The sequence below is a fragment of the Tubulanus polymorphus genome, chromosome 4 (genome assembly GCF_964204645.1).
Source record: "Tubulanus polymorphus chromosome 4, tnTubPoly1.2, whole genome shotgun sequence".
Lineage (NCBI taxonomy): Eukaryota > Metazoa > Nemertea > Palaeonemertea > Tubulaniformes > Tubulanidae > Tubulanus > Tubulanus polymorphus.
In genome coordinates, this window is record NC_134028.1 from 9,706,018 (window position 1) to 9,721,460 (window position 15,443).

General features: G+C 38.5%; 1 protein-coding gene across 4 annotated transcripts in view; it reads left to right on the top strand.

Annotated features, from left to right (window-relative positions):
- LOC141904664 (meiosis regulator and mRNA stability factor 1-like) overlaps positions 1-15,443 on the top strand; it is a 36,382-nt gene that overhangs the window by 10,812 nt on the left and 10,127 nt on the right. For 3 of the 4 annotated variants that reach the window (XM_074793293.1, XM_074793294.1, XM_074793295.1), the window contains exons 4-20: positions 268-385; positions 823-986; positions 2,793-2,971; positions 4,311-4,432; positions 5,006-5,178; positions 7,157-7,924; positions 8,384-8,562; positions 9,554-9,634; positions 9,870-10,017; positions 10,398-10,573; positions 10,929-11,095; positions 11,179-11,399; positions 11,683-11,913; positions 12,830-13,078; positions 13,479-13,706; positions 14,437-14,640; positions 15,166-15,433. In XM_074793293.1, coding sequence (XP_074649394.1) covers positions 268-385; positions 823-986; positions 2,793-2,971; positions 4,311-4,432; positions 5,006-5,178; positions 7,157-7,924; positions 8,384-8,562; positions 9,554-9,634; positions 9,870-10,017; positions 10,398-10,573; positions 10,929-11,095; positions 11,179-11,399; positions 11,683-11,913; positions 12,830-13,078; positions 13,479-13,706; positions 14,437-14,640; positions 15,166-15,433 — 3,676 coding nt within the window. Of the gene's footprint in view, positions 1-267; positions 386-822; positions 987-2,792; positions 2,972-4,068; positions 4,228-4,310; positions 4,433-5,005; positions 5,179-7,156; positions 7,925-8,383; positions 8,563-9,553; positions 9,635-9,869; positions 10,018-10,397; positions 10,574-10,928; positions 11,096-11,178; positions 11,400-11,682; positions 11,914-12,829; positions 13,079-13,478; positions 13,707-14,436; positions 14,641-15,165; positions 15,434-15,443 lie in introns of those variants that run through there. The other variant, XM_074793296.1, reaches the window with a different exon arrangement.

Sequence of the window (15,443 nt, forward strand, 5' to 3'; positions counted from 1 at the left end):
TGGGCCCCATCAACATTAGCCAAAGCTGAAGGTTTATTGTTGATTGTCAGGAGCCAATTGCTCAAAAGTAATCACATTGACAACGAAATTTGAATTGTGTTGCTATTGCTACTATACCAGGATAGCAACTCCAGCGGTTGGCTTCAAAAACCGATTTTGAGCAACTGACCCATGCTTATCACTTTTCCAACAACTCGTAACTTGGTGCGTTGTTTTTGAACGAATGTCTTGCGTTCCACACAGACCTATATTGAATATTATTTTCAGGTAACGGTAGTACATATAAATGCTACGAGTAAGAACGCAGCCGACGATAAATTGCGTCAATGTCTACGCCGTTTTTCTGATACGTATACCCCGCCTGCTACTGTTATACTTATATCAGGTAAAACAGCAAATGATATGCACCACGGTCAAATACGTTACCAATCTCAAATCTTGAAAATATTAAAGCTTGGGACGCACAGGCAAATTTCATCAATACATTATTCACATGACGTATTGAGTTTTGCCAAATTTTGCCTAGTGCGCTAAGGCTGATTGATGTGATACAAATTTTAGTTGCTGATTGCTCAATTTTCCCAGTGTGTGACCTCCAAATAATTGCGACGAAAAAAAAATTATACTGAACCATGTATTTAAATCATGGTGAATTCGTGGTCACACCAAATTCACTGTGTCAACCTTTGTCTCCTGAATTCAGTGTCAGACGAGTTATACAGCGAATGATTTACGAGAAAAATTGACGTCGTCTGTCACAAGCTTAAGTTCTGATACAAGTTCTGAAGTTCAGATACTATATTTATATTGTTGACTGTTTAGGTGATGTAAATTTCGCGTCGGAACTGTCTGATTTGAGACATCGCCATGGCTTTCGTATCGTCGTCATACATAATAAGAATGTGCCGGACGCGTTGTTAGCGTGTGCTCATATTCACCATGCGTTTGAGAAACTAGTCACCGATTTACCGGAAAAACAACCCCGGGTAAGTTATCGCTTGAATGATTTATAATGTACATGTAGGCCCTGTATAATATTTATAACACATTTCACTTAATTCGAATCTTTAGGGACCGTAAAAATGTTAAAAATGTGTCCAACCAGAGATATATCTGAGTAGGATGTTAAGTATTAAATATATACTAGCCTATAGTGTCGCAAAAAATATTTAAAAAAAACATCTGAGTTGCCCGGTTATCCGAGTTGGATGGAGTCTAATGTATGTATATTATTTTATTACTATATTATTGTGTCCTCAAATTTATCTAATTAAACACTTCACTAAGGTATGTTTTGATAGTTCTCTATACTGATTCTGGAATTCTCTTCTGGTGCGTTGGTTCGTTTCGACCAGTAGGCCTATATATATATTATTTAGTTAATGGTCAGGTGAGCTACAAGACCATTGGTCTTTTATTCTTGTACTGTGCTGAAAATTGCATATGTCGATGCGCGGCATAGTTTTGCAGTTATTTTCTGCGGAGCTGTGATGATAGCGCCTCGTTTTAGTAACACGTGAAGCTCACCAAAATCAACGAAGCCGTTAATCTTAGATAAACGATATTCTTTTAATAAAAAAAGATTTGAACTAAGATTAATCATGCATACACCCGAGATTATCTTGACAAAGAAAACGTTTGTATCGATATGCAGATGAATTTTAAACAATTCTAAGTCGCATTAACAACACAGGTCGACCAATATTGTGTAGTATACAGTTGAATTCGAACGCTGCATTAGCTACGGCTTACTCGCTACGATCCTGCCTCTGCGGGGGTTCGTCTTGTTTACCTCTGCCTCTCCTGTGCGCTACTGCTTGACGCTAAGGTTTATGATGAGACAGGTACGTAACAGGGTGGCCGCGATCCACGCGCTTTCTAATAGGGCGTGAATTACACTGCATTGCCGTTAGAATGATACTACAAAGGAATGTGGACTGTCGCTTCTGTCCGGCGAAAAATATCGCTCACACGTACATATTGCTTACGTCGAACTGATCTACTGTAGTTTGAGAATAGATAGAGAATTCATTAGAATGTCGAACTTGTTACTAACCCGACCACACAGAAAGAATCTTTTTAGTTGTAAAATGTTTATCGGTTCATTTCTTAAACTGCCGGGTCTGCTATTGATTATTGATCATGGTTTAAAAAAGTAATGTACAGGGTAGATAGGTGGCCGGCTGTGTCAACTTTTAAGCTCAGCAATTAGTGGAGAGACAAGGTATCAATTTTTTAGCCTTAGGTCTTGGCTTTGAATCGTGAAAATCCTGACAGAGTCTGTATAGAACTTAGAATACTTTCTCATCTCCAAATACAGCTAGATTTGATTTCGGCTTCAGCAACAAAAATATAAATATGACATCTGAGATACCTTTGGTTTAACGAAACCCTATAATTTATTAGGAGGCTTATAATTTATAGTGATTATATGTATCTCATTTCAAAATCTATTAGGCCTACTTTAGATATGTTATGTATTTACCTTCTCTTCCTTGTATAAACAACTGTTTGTCATTTAAAATCTAATTACCTTATACTTTTATAACATGCATTTCCTTTTTTGTCAATTATAAGCTGAAAGAGCACCTTACTAAACCAATGTATGGTCTAGTATGGTGGATATGATTAACTTCTTCAATTAACTAACTTCTGCGCTGAATCTAACAGTGCCCATGGGCACCTTGTTTTGCTTCAGAGTCAAATTGATAACCAAGAACTGTTGAATTGGTTTGGCATCGTTACTGCGGCTTAGGCCTATAACCTTTACATAATGATGCATTTTTTTACAGAAATCTTCAGTGGGTGCAGTTGAGTTACTGGTTACACAGTTACCAGTAAATCAACCAATTGGTGCTTTACGAAATCGCTTGAAACGTCTATCTGATAACTGTGGTGGCAAAGTTATCAGCATTAACAGCCATACATGTTCAGCAATCATTAAATTCCAGAATCTTGATTCTGCTGCAAGGTTAGTTCAATTTTTCGGAAATTCAAGTCAAGTTGTTTGTTCCCCATGCGGACGGATTTTGGCTCGGGTTAGCGAGTCTATGTCAATGGTCTGGCCAATCGATAATCAGCGTTCGCGTAGAAAACAGTCGTGTACAGTGGCGTGGTATAAGATATCGCCTTATACCCTCGCGTTCACTGCGTGTATGTATCAGTCAACGCGCGCTATGGTGTATATTGCGCGTAACAACAATTTGTCTTGAGTGAAGATGTAAGCTTGCCTGCCTCTAAAAGCAATCCTATTATGAAATTATTAAAAAACATGGCAGTGGATAAACTTTATTTCGTCAGTAACTGGCACCGGCCTCAAATTTGCATAGACTTGGTCACTCATAGTTTTATTTGTTTTATATGTCATTCCAGGGATGTATTAAAATAAACATTAATTTGTTGAGATAAAAATTCCCAGAATCAATTTTTCGAAGATTTCATTCTCGTTAAAGTCAGTTACCACTGACCAAATTGAGTCCTTTTTGATGTATTTTTTCTTTTTTAATTTTCAATGAAATAAATTTTTGCGTACTAGTAGCCTACGTGACAAGTTTTTTACTTCACACCAGTTTAGCAAGCCACTGGACCATTGGTCCTTTATTTTATAATGATTGTTTATCTGAATTGTTATGAGTTTCAAAATTAATTGCTAAAATCATTTATGATTGATAGATAGGCTGATTTTATGTGGAGTTGTTATCTCAACATTAATTTAGAAATTTTTTTCATTAATTCAAAAATTGATTTTCCCTCGAAATCCACCGCCGTCCTGGGGACATCATTTATGAAAAACAAAAAATTGATCTCAACGTAAATTCATTTCCTATATATAAAAAGTTTTTCACGATTTTATGCCGAGGAATTCATCGAAGTATTTTTCCATGTTTATAAATTCTATTGAAAATTTAAGACTTTTTGAAATGAATAGAAATAAGATACTTGAATTGAATTAATATCTGAATTGAATGTATTGAGCAGTATTATGGGAACCACTGACCCATTACTTAAGCACATTTATATTCACCACACAGTGAATGCTCTGCTTCAGTTCACTGTGTGTGGCCTGGTGGTGCTGGTCACATGCATTGAGCAGATAGGTTTGGCTCTAACTCTTCATTCAGCATTCAGTCCAAATTTATTTCAAGCTACCCTCATAAAGTAGAGTTTCATTCAACTGAAATGTGAAATAGTTTTACAAACTGGCTACAGTTACTGGAATTACGAAGGGTCAGTTATTTTTCTATCACTGCTTCTCAGTGGCCCTCAAGGGTGAGTATGATAGTTACTTATGAGTATATTTGTTATTGCAGAGCTAAGAAAAGAATGGACGGTGAAGATGTGTTCAATTCGGTAATTAGCGTTGATTTTGCTCCTGCCGAGCAGAAAAAAGAAGCTAGCAACAATTCGACGATTAAACCGGAAAAAGTTATCAGTAAGTCCTCACTCGCCAAGTATTGTTCTTTGTCTTTAGAAACCACCCCGGATCTACCGGCCACAACGGTGATTAAGGATTTTGGCTGTATATAGATTATTGAGGGTAGATATCAACAAGTTCCGAGATGAAATACGGATGTTCTGTTCTCAGAAAAATCTGATGTAATGCACTGACGGTGGTTCATCAGACACATGGGTTTGTTGATGGGCTTGGATTGCGTGTTTTATATGGTTGCTTGGATTGACGCCCTATGTATGGCTTTGATCTGTGATCTGTAACTGTGACTTACTGGCTGGCACAAGTAAGTGCGCAGGCGTTTTATCCCCTTGTGATTATATTATAGAAAGACAAGGTTGGTAATAGACAAATGTCTACCATAGCACTGGTGGGAAGAACACATCTATTTCTCGTTTCTGGGTTCCAGAGTAAGGAAAGTATGAAAGTTTTCAGTCTAAATTCAAGTAACCATGGGGATATACACCATCCTAGCCCATAGACATACCCCTGTGCATCAGAGGGGCATCATGTCAGGGGTTGACTGTGTTAGGAAATCGGTACTTTTTATTGTAGCCCCTAGACGGCGGCGGCGTCACAAGTCTGTTCCATCGACTGGTAATCGCAGTAAACAAGAAACCAGTGGTAACCTCAATGATGGTAATCCTGGCAACAGTAATCAGACGGACAGTCATAAAGAAACAACAAAACGCAAAAATCCAAAATCTCAACCGAGTCCTGAACGTCAGGTGAGTGGGATTGAGAAAGTAGTCGCAACCATTCTATACTCACGAATCTGATGGTAAACTGTGCCTCGGCCCTTGGTAGACCGGGGCCTTTGTCAGATTGACTTATACACAGGGTCCTTACGGCTCATTGATTCCTCAAAAATTCCAAAACGAAAAAGGTGCTTGAAACCCCGTTAATTTGAACAAAAATGTCCAAAACTCCTTCAATTTTGAGAGAATGGCAATTTATTAGAATTTTTTTGTCTTTTTATAGTTGAAAAGTAGACTACCCCTACCCCTATAGTACCCCAGACAATCTTTGAAATTTTCTCCTTTAAGCAGGCGCGGATTCAGACGCTAGCACTGTAGGCACATGCTACAGATTTTCAGAATTTTAGAATGTTCTTTTTATTTCAAAATGCCCTTTTTGGTTTACCTTTGTCAGCAGTATGAGGTTGGCATTGAGCCAATTCATGTAAAATCGCGGTACGTTTTTTTATGTGAGCATTTTTTCATTGGTTCTCGGGTTAAACAACGTATAATGGATGCGTTTGAAGGCATGACGAACCTCCGTCGATGACATGGTCAACTTTGTTTAAATTCGACGAAAAACTGTTTTTGGTGGGAAAATTCGTAGCTCTTGTGTATAAAATTGCAATGACCTCGATTGGGGGTGTCATCTGTACGAGCGAATGTGATTCAATGTGATTGACTCATTTTGGGTATATGCGGGGAATTCCGGTGCTACTAAAATAATTATGGGAAAGCCATTAATGGCGAACGTTTCATTGGACTAGGTGCCGTATATGTGCGAATTTTAAACGCTCATTGCTGGTGAAAATATAATTATTTCACATATCGCCATAGGTATTGTTTCAATACCTGGTGATTGTGTTGATTGAGATTGAAGTGAAGCAAGCATTCACTAAACAAGGCCTCCACGTGCGTGGGAGTGCTAGACATTAGACTGTTGCACTCACAAACACACGCTCATACAGGCACTATATGGTGATCTGCTGTAAAGCTGCTTGGTGCGAATTTGTAATAAATTGTAATTTCTTGTGACCTGAAAATACTAAGCAGCAAACTATAGCTATAGGTCGAGGTCTGAATATTGTAGTGGTAAATTCCAGGATTTAAAATGATCTAATGCTACGCCCCTGTGTTTTAGCGTCCGTGGCCATACATTGGAAGAGGTTTCGTTCCTAAGACTCAATATTCAGCCACCCTCTGACATGTGACATGAATTTTATTAGAATATTTTTTCATATTGTGAAAAATATTTTATTGAAAATATAAAATAGTGCCTACCTGTACCCTACGAGATTTTGGACGTAGACCATAAACAAATGTTTATTTTTGGTCTTATTTGCCTACAAAATAATACTTTAAGAAAGATATAATACAATACTTCTACAACTTTGAAGTCACAAATAAAAAAGATTTTTCAAGCAATGTCCTTACTCCAAACAACCTCTAGCTTCAAGGTAAACCACACTTTGCCCATGGGCAATTTATTGTAAGTTGTGCTATCCTCGAAAGTGGTCCCTGGATCCGCCCCTGTTAATATTCCTTGAAATTTCATATACTTTCTATACTAGCAAAGAACCGTCTGATGTTCTCTGAGGACGGGTGAAGTCCAAGGACGCATAAAGTACCTATGCAGTTTCAGTATTAATACTACTAAATTTAAAGCAGACACTGAAAGCAGTGACAAAGTCAATATTTGGGTGATTTTGGTTATTCGGGTCACCTTGGTTACAAATGATATCACTTTGAAGAACAGTGCGCACAGTGATGTGACGCAGAGCTTCCAAACTTATTGTCTGAAAAATCTAAGGGTGTAAAACGCATTTGCCGTTTTGTACATCCAACTATGTAATAATTGATTACAATTATAATAATTGTTTCTGAAATTGTCGTCTTGTGTAGGCTATTCCTTGTATCATCTTCTGTGCCAGTATATATGGCAAATGAATATCTATATCTATTCATTAAGGTTGTTGAAAATGCCACCGCAGCTGGAGATGATGATGATGATGATGATTTGCTGGATCAAGTTGACCAGTTCCCGATGGATTCTGGTCCGTTCATAAGACCGCCTAGTCGTTTAGATGGTAGCGGTGACTGGCGCCCGCCTAGTCGTCATGACAACGATGCGCTGATGTATGGTCGTCCGCCTAGTCGTCACGACAATGACGGCATATTATACGGCGGCCGGCCGCCGAGTAGCGAGTTCGTATATCATCGACCGGGTTCGTGCGGCCCTATGAGTGGACGCATACCAACACCATCGGGCGAGTTGCACCATACGCCGTCACCTAGTTTCTACCAGAAGAGAAATAGCCTGCAGATGGCGCAGATGTACGGCGGCGAGGACCGACGATACAGTCCTCACAGTAATACGAGCACGCCAGATTTCTATTACCGCGATTTACCGCATTACAGTCGACCTCATAGTTACCCGTACTCGAGTCCGAGAACGAGTCCCGCGTGTTTCACCGGTGGAAGGATCACCCCTCGATCCGGCGTTTACGATTATCACGGCTACGCGAATCACGGTAATAATTTTTTCCGACCGATCCGATCTCGCGGGAATTCGCCGGTGACTCGGATGACTCCGTCGCCTAGTCCGATTATGCACGAATACTCACAGTCGCCATCTTGTGTTCAGGGGGTCGAACTTACCGTTACTAATTTGGATTACAATATTAGTCCGCGTGAATGGAGAAAGATTCTGTATTCTACATTTGTTCAATCAGTTCAGGTAAATTTTACTTATTTATCTATCTTTTTATGCATTATGCAGGCCTATATCCCGAAGGCAGGCTATGTGTGTGCTTAAAAATCAAAGATCAGTTGAGCTCACATTACTGGTCGCTTAGTAAAATGTTGCAACAGTGATTTCACTGTATTTCGTAGTAATTTTAAGATTTGAAGTGAAAGAGAACTAGGCTTGCTTACTCGGCCTTAATGGTCCTTAGTGTTTCCCTCCTAACCTCTCTCCTTTCAATTCTTATTTCCCTCACTGTTTCCACCTCTCTCCCTTTTTGTCTCGTGCCTTCTTTTCTTTTTAAATTGACATGCTGTTTTCGTTCATTTCTCTCCACTTCTGTCTGCCCTTACTTTCCTCCCTTTACTTGTCCCCTCCGCTCCCTGTCTCTCTCCCGTTCTCTTCTTTCTCAAGTAAAATCATTGAGAATGTTTCCATATGTTTTTTCTCTAGGTATTGAATGTATATATACAAACGCAGAATGACGGTTCTAATATCGGGATCGTCTGTGTACCCAATATCGATGAAGCGAGATTGGCGATCGCTCAATTTCACCGCAAAAAGATCGGTTATAAACGAATTCACGTTACATTGGTTCGAACTAACAATACAGCTACGCAGGCCAGTCTGAGGTACGTTTCATTATGACATTCACATACACGTGATTACCCGGTGCCACACTTCTCAAAATTATTGCAAAATGAAAATTAACTTGTTTAAGGTCAAGAGTTAATTCTCGGACCTTTTTAGCCCACTCGGGACTTTCGTCTGTTTGTCCCTCCGTAGACAGAAATCAGTTAGGCCCATTTTCGAAAGTTTTGAAGACACTTTACTTCATGTATATACCCTAGGCACATCTGCTGCCCAAAACACTGACCCAATCAGATTCAAGATGGCTCACTGGTGGCTGTTGTTGTTCACCAAAATCAGCTATTTTTAAACAGTCTTGAATATTTAAGGGATATTTTGAACACATTGAGTTTCATATGCAGCAAAAATTGAGTGGATGACCATTCTATACCTGTTTGTGCCCAAAAGACTGTTTTTGGCATGTATTCCGAGACCTGTAGCTTATTAATGGTTAGTCATTTTCCATTGAAATTTGTAATGGGTAGGCCTATACTTTGGGAAAAGAAGATATTAGATGGGTTTTTCGATCATTACACTTAAGCACAATTTTTAGCTGTCGCAGTTTTATCGGTCCTCTCGCATAGATGTATGTGAAAATGGGAACCTATCAACTTGTTTTATTTCTGTTTTGATTGAATGACCTTGACACACCCACCACATATTGTGGTAGGTGTTTAAGTCGCTTCTGTGTTCATTTGGGGGCAATTAAAATGAGATGAGAATCAGATTGTCATGCATTTCACCAAGAAGGTATGGTATTCCTGGGCCCCTAGTTTTCTTGAAAAATTCCCTACTGGTACTCCAAGTATCTTAATTTAATGAGAACCCTTAGACTCGATGAAAAAGAGTCCAAATGACTTTGAAATCTGTGTTAAGATTCTGATCAAATCAATGCATTGTTTTAGTTCACAATTTAGAATGCACGCTCTGAGCCTCAATAGTTTTACGATGTGAAACTTGGCCCTGATAAGTTATTCGATGAATGTATTTTAGGTCTGAATCTATTGCTATTCTGAAGGATGTAACTGGACAAACTCTTCCTCTATTCAAATTTATAGAACTTTTTGAAAAAAGGTAAAATCAAAACAAAAATTGGATAACTACAGTCAAATTCAGTTAAGTCATTATCAAGTCTTTATTGTTCAAGTCTTCTATCTTTTAGTCCTAGTTTGCATTTCTAATTCAATTTACTATTTGGAAATGATGATTTACGTAATTGAGTTGTCAACTTAAATGACTTAAGCAAGTTTGACTGTATTTCAGTTGAAGCGAAAAGAATATGTCTTTTAACGTGTTCTCAAATTTTTAGATTCCATAAAACTGTGAGCGTGTCAGAACTGTATAAAATGCGAGATGTTTTAGAAATCACGGATTCAGAAGGGTCTGGGCGAAATATTAGTCTTGTACATAGGAATACTACTGACAGCCCGAATCTACAAGATCCAATCGATAAAGAGGTAAATCCATTTCCAGAATTTTATTGCATTAGTTAGGCAGACTATAATTGAATGCATTCAGAAACCAGCTCCACAGCATTGATTTGGTTCAAAGAGTTGAAATAAATTCATTTTCTTTGTTTTTAAACTTAATCAAATATTAACCTGTGGGGAACTGTATCCTGGTTTGAGAAAGCCGATTCCATGATATGGTTGATGGAAATCTGGATTTCCTTTAGTGCTTTGTAACGGCTTTGTATCCCGTTTCCGGATTATGTTGTTCTCGAATGAAATAGAATGTATTCTGGTCTTAAATGAATACACCAGAAGCCTACTCCAAAATTGCTAAAGCTCAATTAAAAACCTGCCTTATAGTCCGTAATCGTTGTGGTGATTTTCAGGTTGAAGAGATATTCGAATCGCCAGTTTGTAAAACTCATTGTTGTGAAGGTACTGATTTCTATATGGAGGCGTTAAACTCTGAGAGTTTACCCAACGTACAATTACAACTGCGCAGTTTCGCTCCGCAGTTGCATACGCTGTTACAGGCTCACAATGGGTATATGCCAATGATGAGGTGAGTAAGGTTTCAAATGACTTCCAGAGCTAAATGACGGTGAAGATTATCACAATTTGAATGCATTCATTCTTGCTGTTGCTGTTTATCGCTTCCAGCCTATTACTATGTTGCCTTACCATCAACCGGTCATCCCACATTTCGATGATTAAACAAAGTTGCTTTAAAGTGCTAAGGAGTCATACCCGATTGCTACTGGTTGGAGAGAGAGGCAATGAGAAATAGTGACTGGTAAACAGCTGGAATTGAACCCATGACCTCCAAATGCCCTAACCATTCGCCCCCCCCCCCCACTTTACTTTGACCCTTGCGACTAGTCTCGGAATCTGTTCTATTTATTTGAACTTTTTTTTAGTTTTCCTGCTTGCTATGCAGCTGAGTTTGGACCAGTTCATCCCGTTAGTGAGGGAGGAGTACCGTTAGAACACCTGATCAGCGCCGTTCCGGGCGTTCAGTTATCTATCTCGAAAAGTGGCGTCAAGAAAGTACATTGGGCCGAAAATAAACCGCCTTCGCCCTCAGGTATCACCAGTGATTTCTGCTTTACAAAATCTAATTGCCATGCAACTAGTTTCGGCCAATATCGGTACGAATATTGATTTCAGATTTCATGCATGCACCCAGTCAGAGTCCTGCTTTGAGTCAGCAGTTGTATCAATTGAGTAAAGAGATTGTGGATTTATTGAAGAGTTGTCCTCAATGTCGGATGCCATTTTGTAAGTTTATCCCGGCCTATCATCATCATTTTGGTCGTCAGTGTCGAGTGGCTGACTATGGCTATACGAAACTAGCTGAACTATTTGAAGCTTTACCGCATGTCTTACAGGTAAGCGACATGTCTTCTAAGATATAAGAAAAATGTGTTATTTAAAAATTGATGTATGTTTAATTAGCTGTGTTGTCCTTCATGATGTTTGCTAAACAATAAATGAACAATAAGCCAATAAATGTACTGTAATTTGAATCAATTGCGACTGAACAAATCCATCCCGTTCATGAGAAATCAGGGTGGAACACCACCTATTTGAGGAAACAATATGGATGAACCGTCAATTATATCCGGATCAGAACCAAATCGATAATTTGTTGTAATTTGTTATCGTTGCAAGGTGATGGGAACTGGCAACAGACGTATTTTGACGTTAACTCATCGAGCTCAAGTGAAACGATTCACGTCTGATTTGTTGCGTCTGCTGAAGGCGCAAACAACGAAACAGTTGAAAGCTATAGAAATACCCGGAGGTTACTTCCGTACTTTTAACAAGATGTTTGACATGACGGAATATGGTGTCTGTTATCTAGAAGATATTCTAGCTGAAATTCCTGAAAGTACCATCACCGTAAGTACCGTATATTCTGCGAGGACAAACTGACATCTTTGCTTCCATGGTCACTGTTCCCGTGCGGTAGTTAGTAAACTATTTTACAGGATTAACTAATGGGCTTTCGTCATTAATTCATTATTTCATTTACACTGTTCCATCGTACGGAAGAATGATCAGGAACCATAAATTTGGCTTCCATTGACTAGTGACTGAATACTACAACCCATTTTTAAATAGATTTAATTTCAAAGAACAGTTTTAACAATATAACAAGGGAAGTGGCAAGGTATATTTGAAAAACCCACAATAGTGATGAAATGATAGCTAGGAATTCTGTTTTACTGATGTTTTGGGAGGATTTCTTCTTCCCGTCTTAAGAGTTTATTCAAACACAATTAGTAGCAAAAAGTTAACTATAGTGGCCGATAGTGACAGAACCTGGACTATGATATATACCATAACTGTCAGCAAATTGTTTCCTGTATCAGCACTATGATATGGTGATTAACACATTGGGTACTCGCCGTTTTCCAAAATTCATCCTGTCCAGCTTCATCATTTTTCCTGAGTATATTTCTTTTTTTTTTAATCAATAGAAATTCTGTTGTCAAGATTCAAAGTCAAAAAAGTGAAAATAGGTATTTTTTATCCAAATACAATGTTATAGAAAAATATTCTATTATGCAAATTCTGTTCAGAGGTTGTTCTACCAAATTCATAAAGGAATTGTATATTCAGTAAATTTGCGCAAATTTTATGACCAAAGCTATGGAGAAAAGGGAGAATTAAGCAGAATTCGAAAACTGTAGTTTGAACATTTAATGTTGTTCTTACGTGTTATATGATTGATGATAATGCTTGCACTTAGCGAGGTTGTGTTTGCTTCTAGAGGGCCTTCACTAAAATGTATCGTCCTCCTTCCTCGATGTAGGTTTTTGGTACCGGAGAAGAAATGCTAATACGACTACCGACTCGAGATCAAACTCCTGAAGAAGCAGAAAAAACGAAAATATTCTGTCAGGAATGCGTAGATTTATTGCGTCATAGTCCGCAATGTCGAATGCCGTTTAATAAGTTCATACCGTCGTATCATCATCATTTTGGGCGTCAGTGTAAGGTGTCAGAGTATGGATATACTAAACTACTGGATCTTTTCGAAAACATTCCCGATGTAATACAGGTAGGGCTCTTGTTTGATCTCTGTTTGAACATGAGAAACCAAAATGGAAATTGTTTTTCGCGTATTGTTTTAGTTGCTGCAAAAATGTTTTTAGTTGCCTCTGAACCATTGAAATCTGTAAAGGGCATTTGTAATCTGAAGATCAATTTAGCACAAGTGCTACTTATTTCACTCGAAATCAAACACTCTGCAGTTCAGTTTCGAACATTAATGGAAGAGTTCCAATGAGCCATCGATTGTGTTTCTTTTTCAATTGAGTGAGGAATATCACAATCCTCATTCTCAGGGAATCCAAAGCAACTAACTTGTCTGAGGGCGATTATGTGAATTAGATATGGGATAAATGACTATGCATTGTATGTTCAGTGACTTATAAGTTGTATGTTTATCTATATTGTAGATTGTAGATGATGGAGATGAAAAGGTGTTATGTTTAACGGAACCTGAACTGATTAAAGTTCTCGCTGATCAGGTGATGTCGTTATTAAACTCATTCCCGATGAAATCTCTTCCGGCCCGTGAGTTCCTTACAGCGTTTATGCGTTTCCACGGGCACAGTTTACAGTTGCAGGATTTCAGTGTTCACAACGTACTAGCTCTAATGAAAAAGATCAGCCACATTGTAAAGGTGAGGTTTGAACTTAGCGGCTTTCCAGTGTTCATCTCTCTGATGCATCACGCTGGTTTCCAGATTTTTATTGCAACCATCTTCGCCCAATATACCGTATTTTCCGGCCAATAAGCCGATTTTCTAGCCTCAGATTTTTACCCAAAATATGGTGATCGGCTTATTGGGCGGATACGATCTGACATAAAAAATCACTTCCCGATCTATGCCACTCTAATGCTCTCAATGATCGTCAAAATCAAGAAAAGTGGTCGATATTTATTTGAGGTCATTATTTACTACCAATTATAATCTATTTTGAACTATTTTATTTTTACTTTGATTGTTCCATCACCGCACAGCGGCAATGGTATACATTTATATAACGGGCGAGTTCATCGTACTACCACGTGTCAGTTCATACATTAGTATATATGCAAATCAGCAGTGAGCCGCGTACTGCGTGTATGGCTGTGTGTATAGTAATCAGCTGAGTGAGTCTATATATAGCACAGTCACTCGGCGATGATAGTATACACAGCACTCTCGCACATCGGCGGGCGCTACTGTCAGCCTCTTAAATCGTCAATTAAGACGAACTAATTGACAAATCAGTGAATTAAAATCTCTGATGAAGGGCCTCGGCTTATTGGGTGAAGCTTTATGAAATCCATGTATTTTAGGCTAAAAAACTGCCCTCGGCTTATTGGCCGGAAAATACGGTAATAAATAGATTATGCATTTATTTTAGGTTGAAGATAACAATGGTCAGACAGTAATAAGTTTACTGGATAGAAGTAATGTACAAAATTTGGTACATAAATTACTGATTATATTGTTAGATGATCCGACTGGTAGTATTACAATATCTGCGCTGAAATACCAGTTCTTTAAACTGTACTCTGAACCGTGTGATATAGATCTTGTACGCCGGGAAATGACTACTGTTGTCAATGTAAGTATAGTATTACTGAATGAATACTATGAAGTTAGTAAGATGGGGGATCATTACTGTATTCACTGAGTATTGCTGGCAGGGGCGGTTCCAAAAGGGGCCAACGGCACTATTTTTGCTAAGATTTTCACAACCTGGCATAAGAAAGTAACACGTCACGTATAGTGACATATAGTTGGCATATAGTTGGCGTTCATTTTGTTGTAGAATCGCTCTATATGCTCACTAGAAAAGGATCCATTTTTTTTCAAAAAACATTTCAAAATTCTCACTGAAAATTATCTGATCTGCCCCTGGTGGGTGAGTGAATAGAAGAGAGATGCCCTGTATTGAGACGATTCCTGATTAGAGAGATACTTATATATTTGAAAGAGTGCTCGATCACTCTGAAAATATCAAAAATGTGCATGAACTCGGATTCATTTCTAGTTGGTTTTCAATCAAGTTAGTACTTTTAAGATCTACTGCCCAAAACGAAATGGCGGGGAGTCTGTTCTGTTTTGTAAAATTGAGGATATTTTCCAGGTTAATGGAGATGATGAATCCGGAACTATCAAACTGAACTGCCTGTTAGAATTCTCGCGTGATTTACGGTCATTGTTGAGACAGCATAACGGTAAAATGCCGCTGCAACATTTTGAAAATGCATATGCCAATCATTTCGGAGTGGACCTGAAACCGGATGCGTACGGGTTGCCGTCGGTTACCGCCTTATTAATGGCTGTTCCATTAGCTGCTAGCATTAAAGGTCGAGGTTTCAAAAGAATGATTCATCTTTGTCCTGATTTTCTCGGTAAACGGAG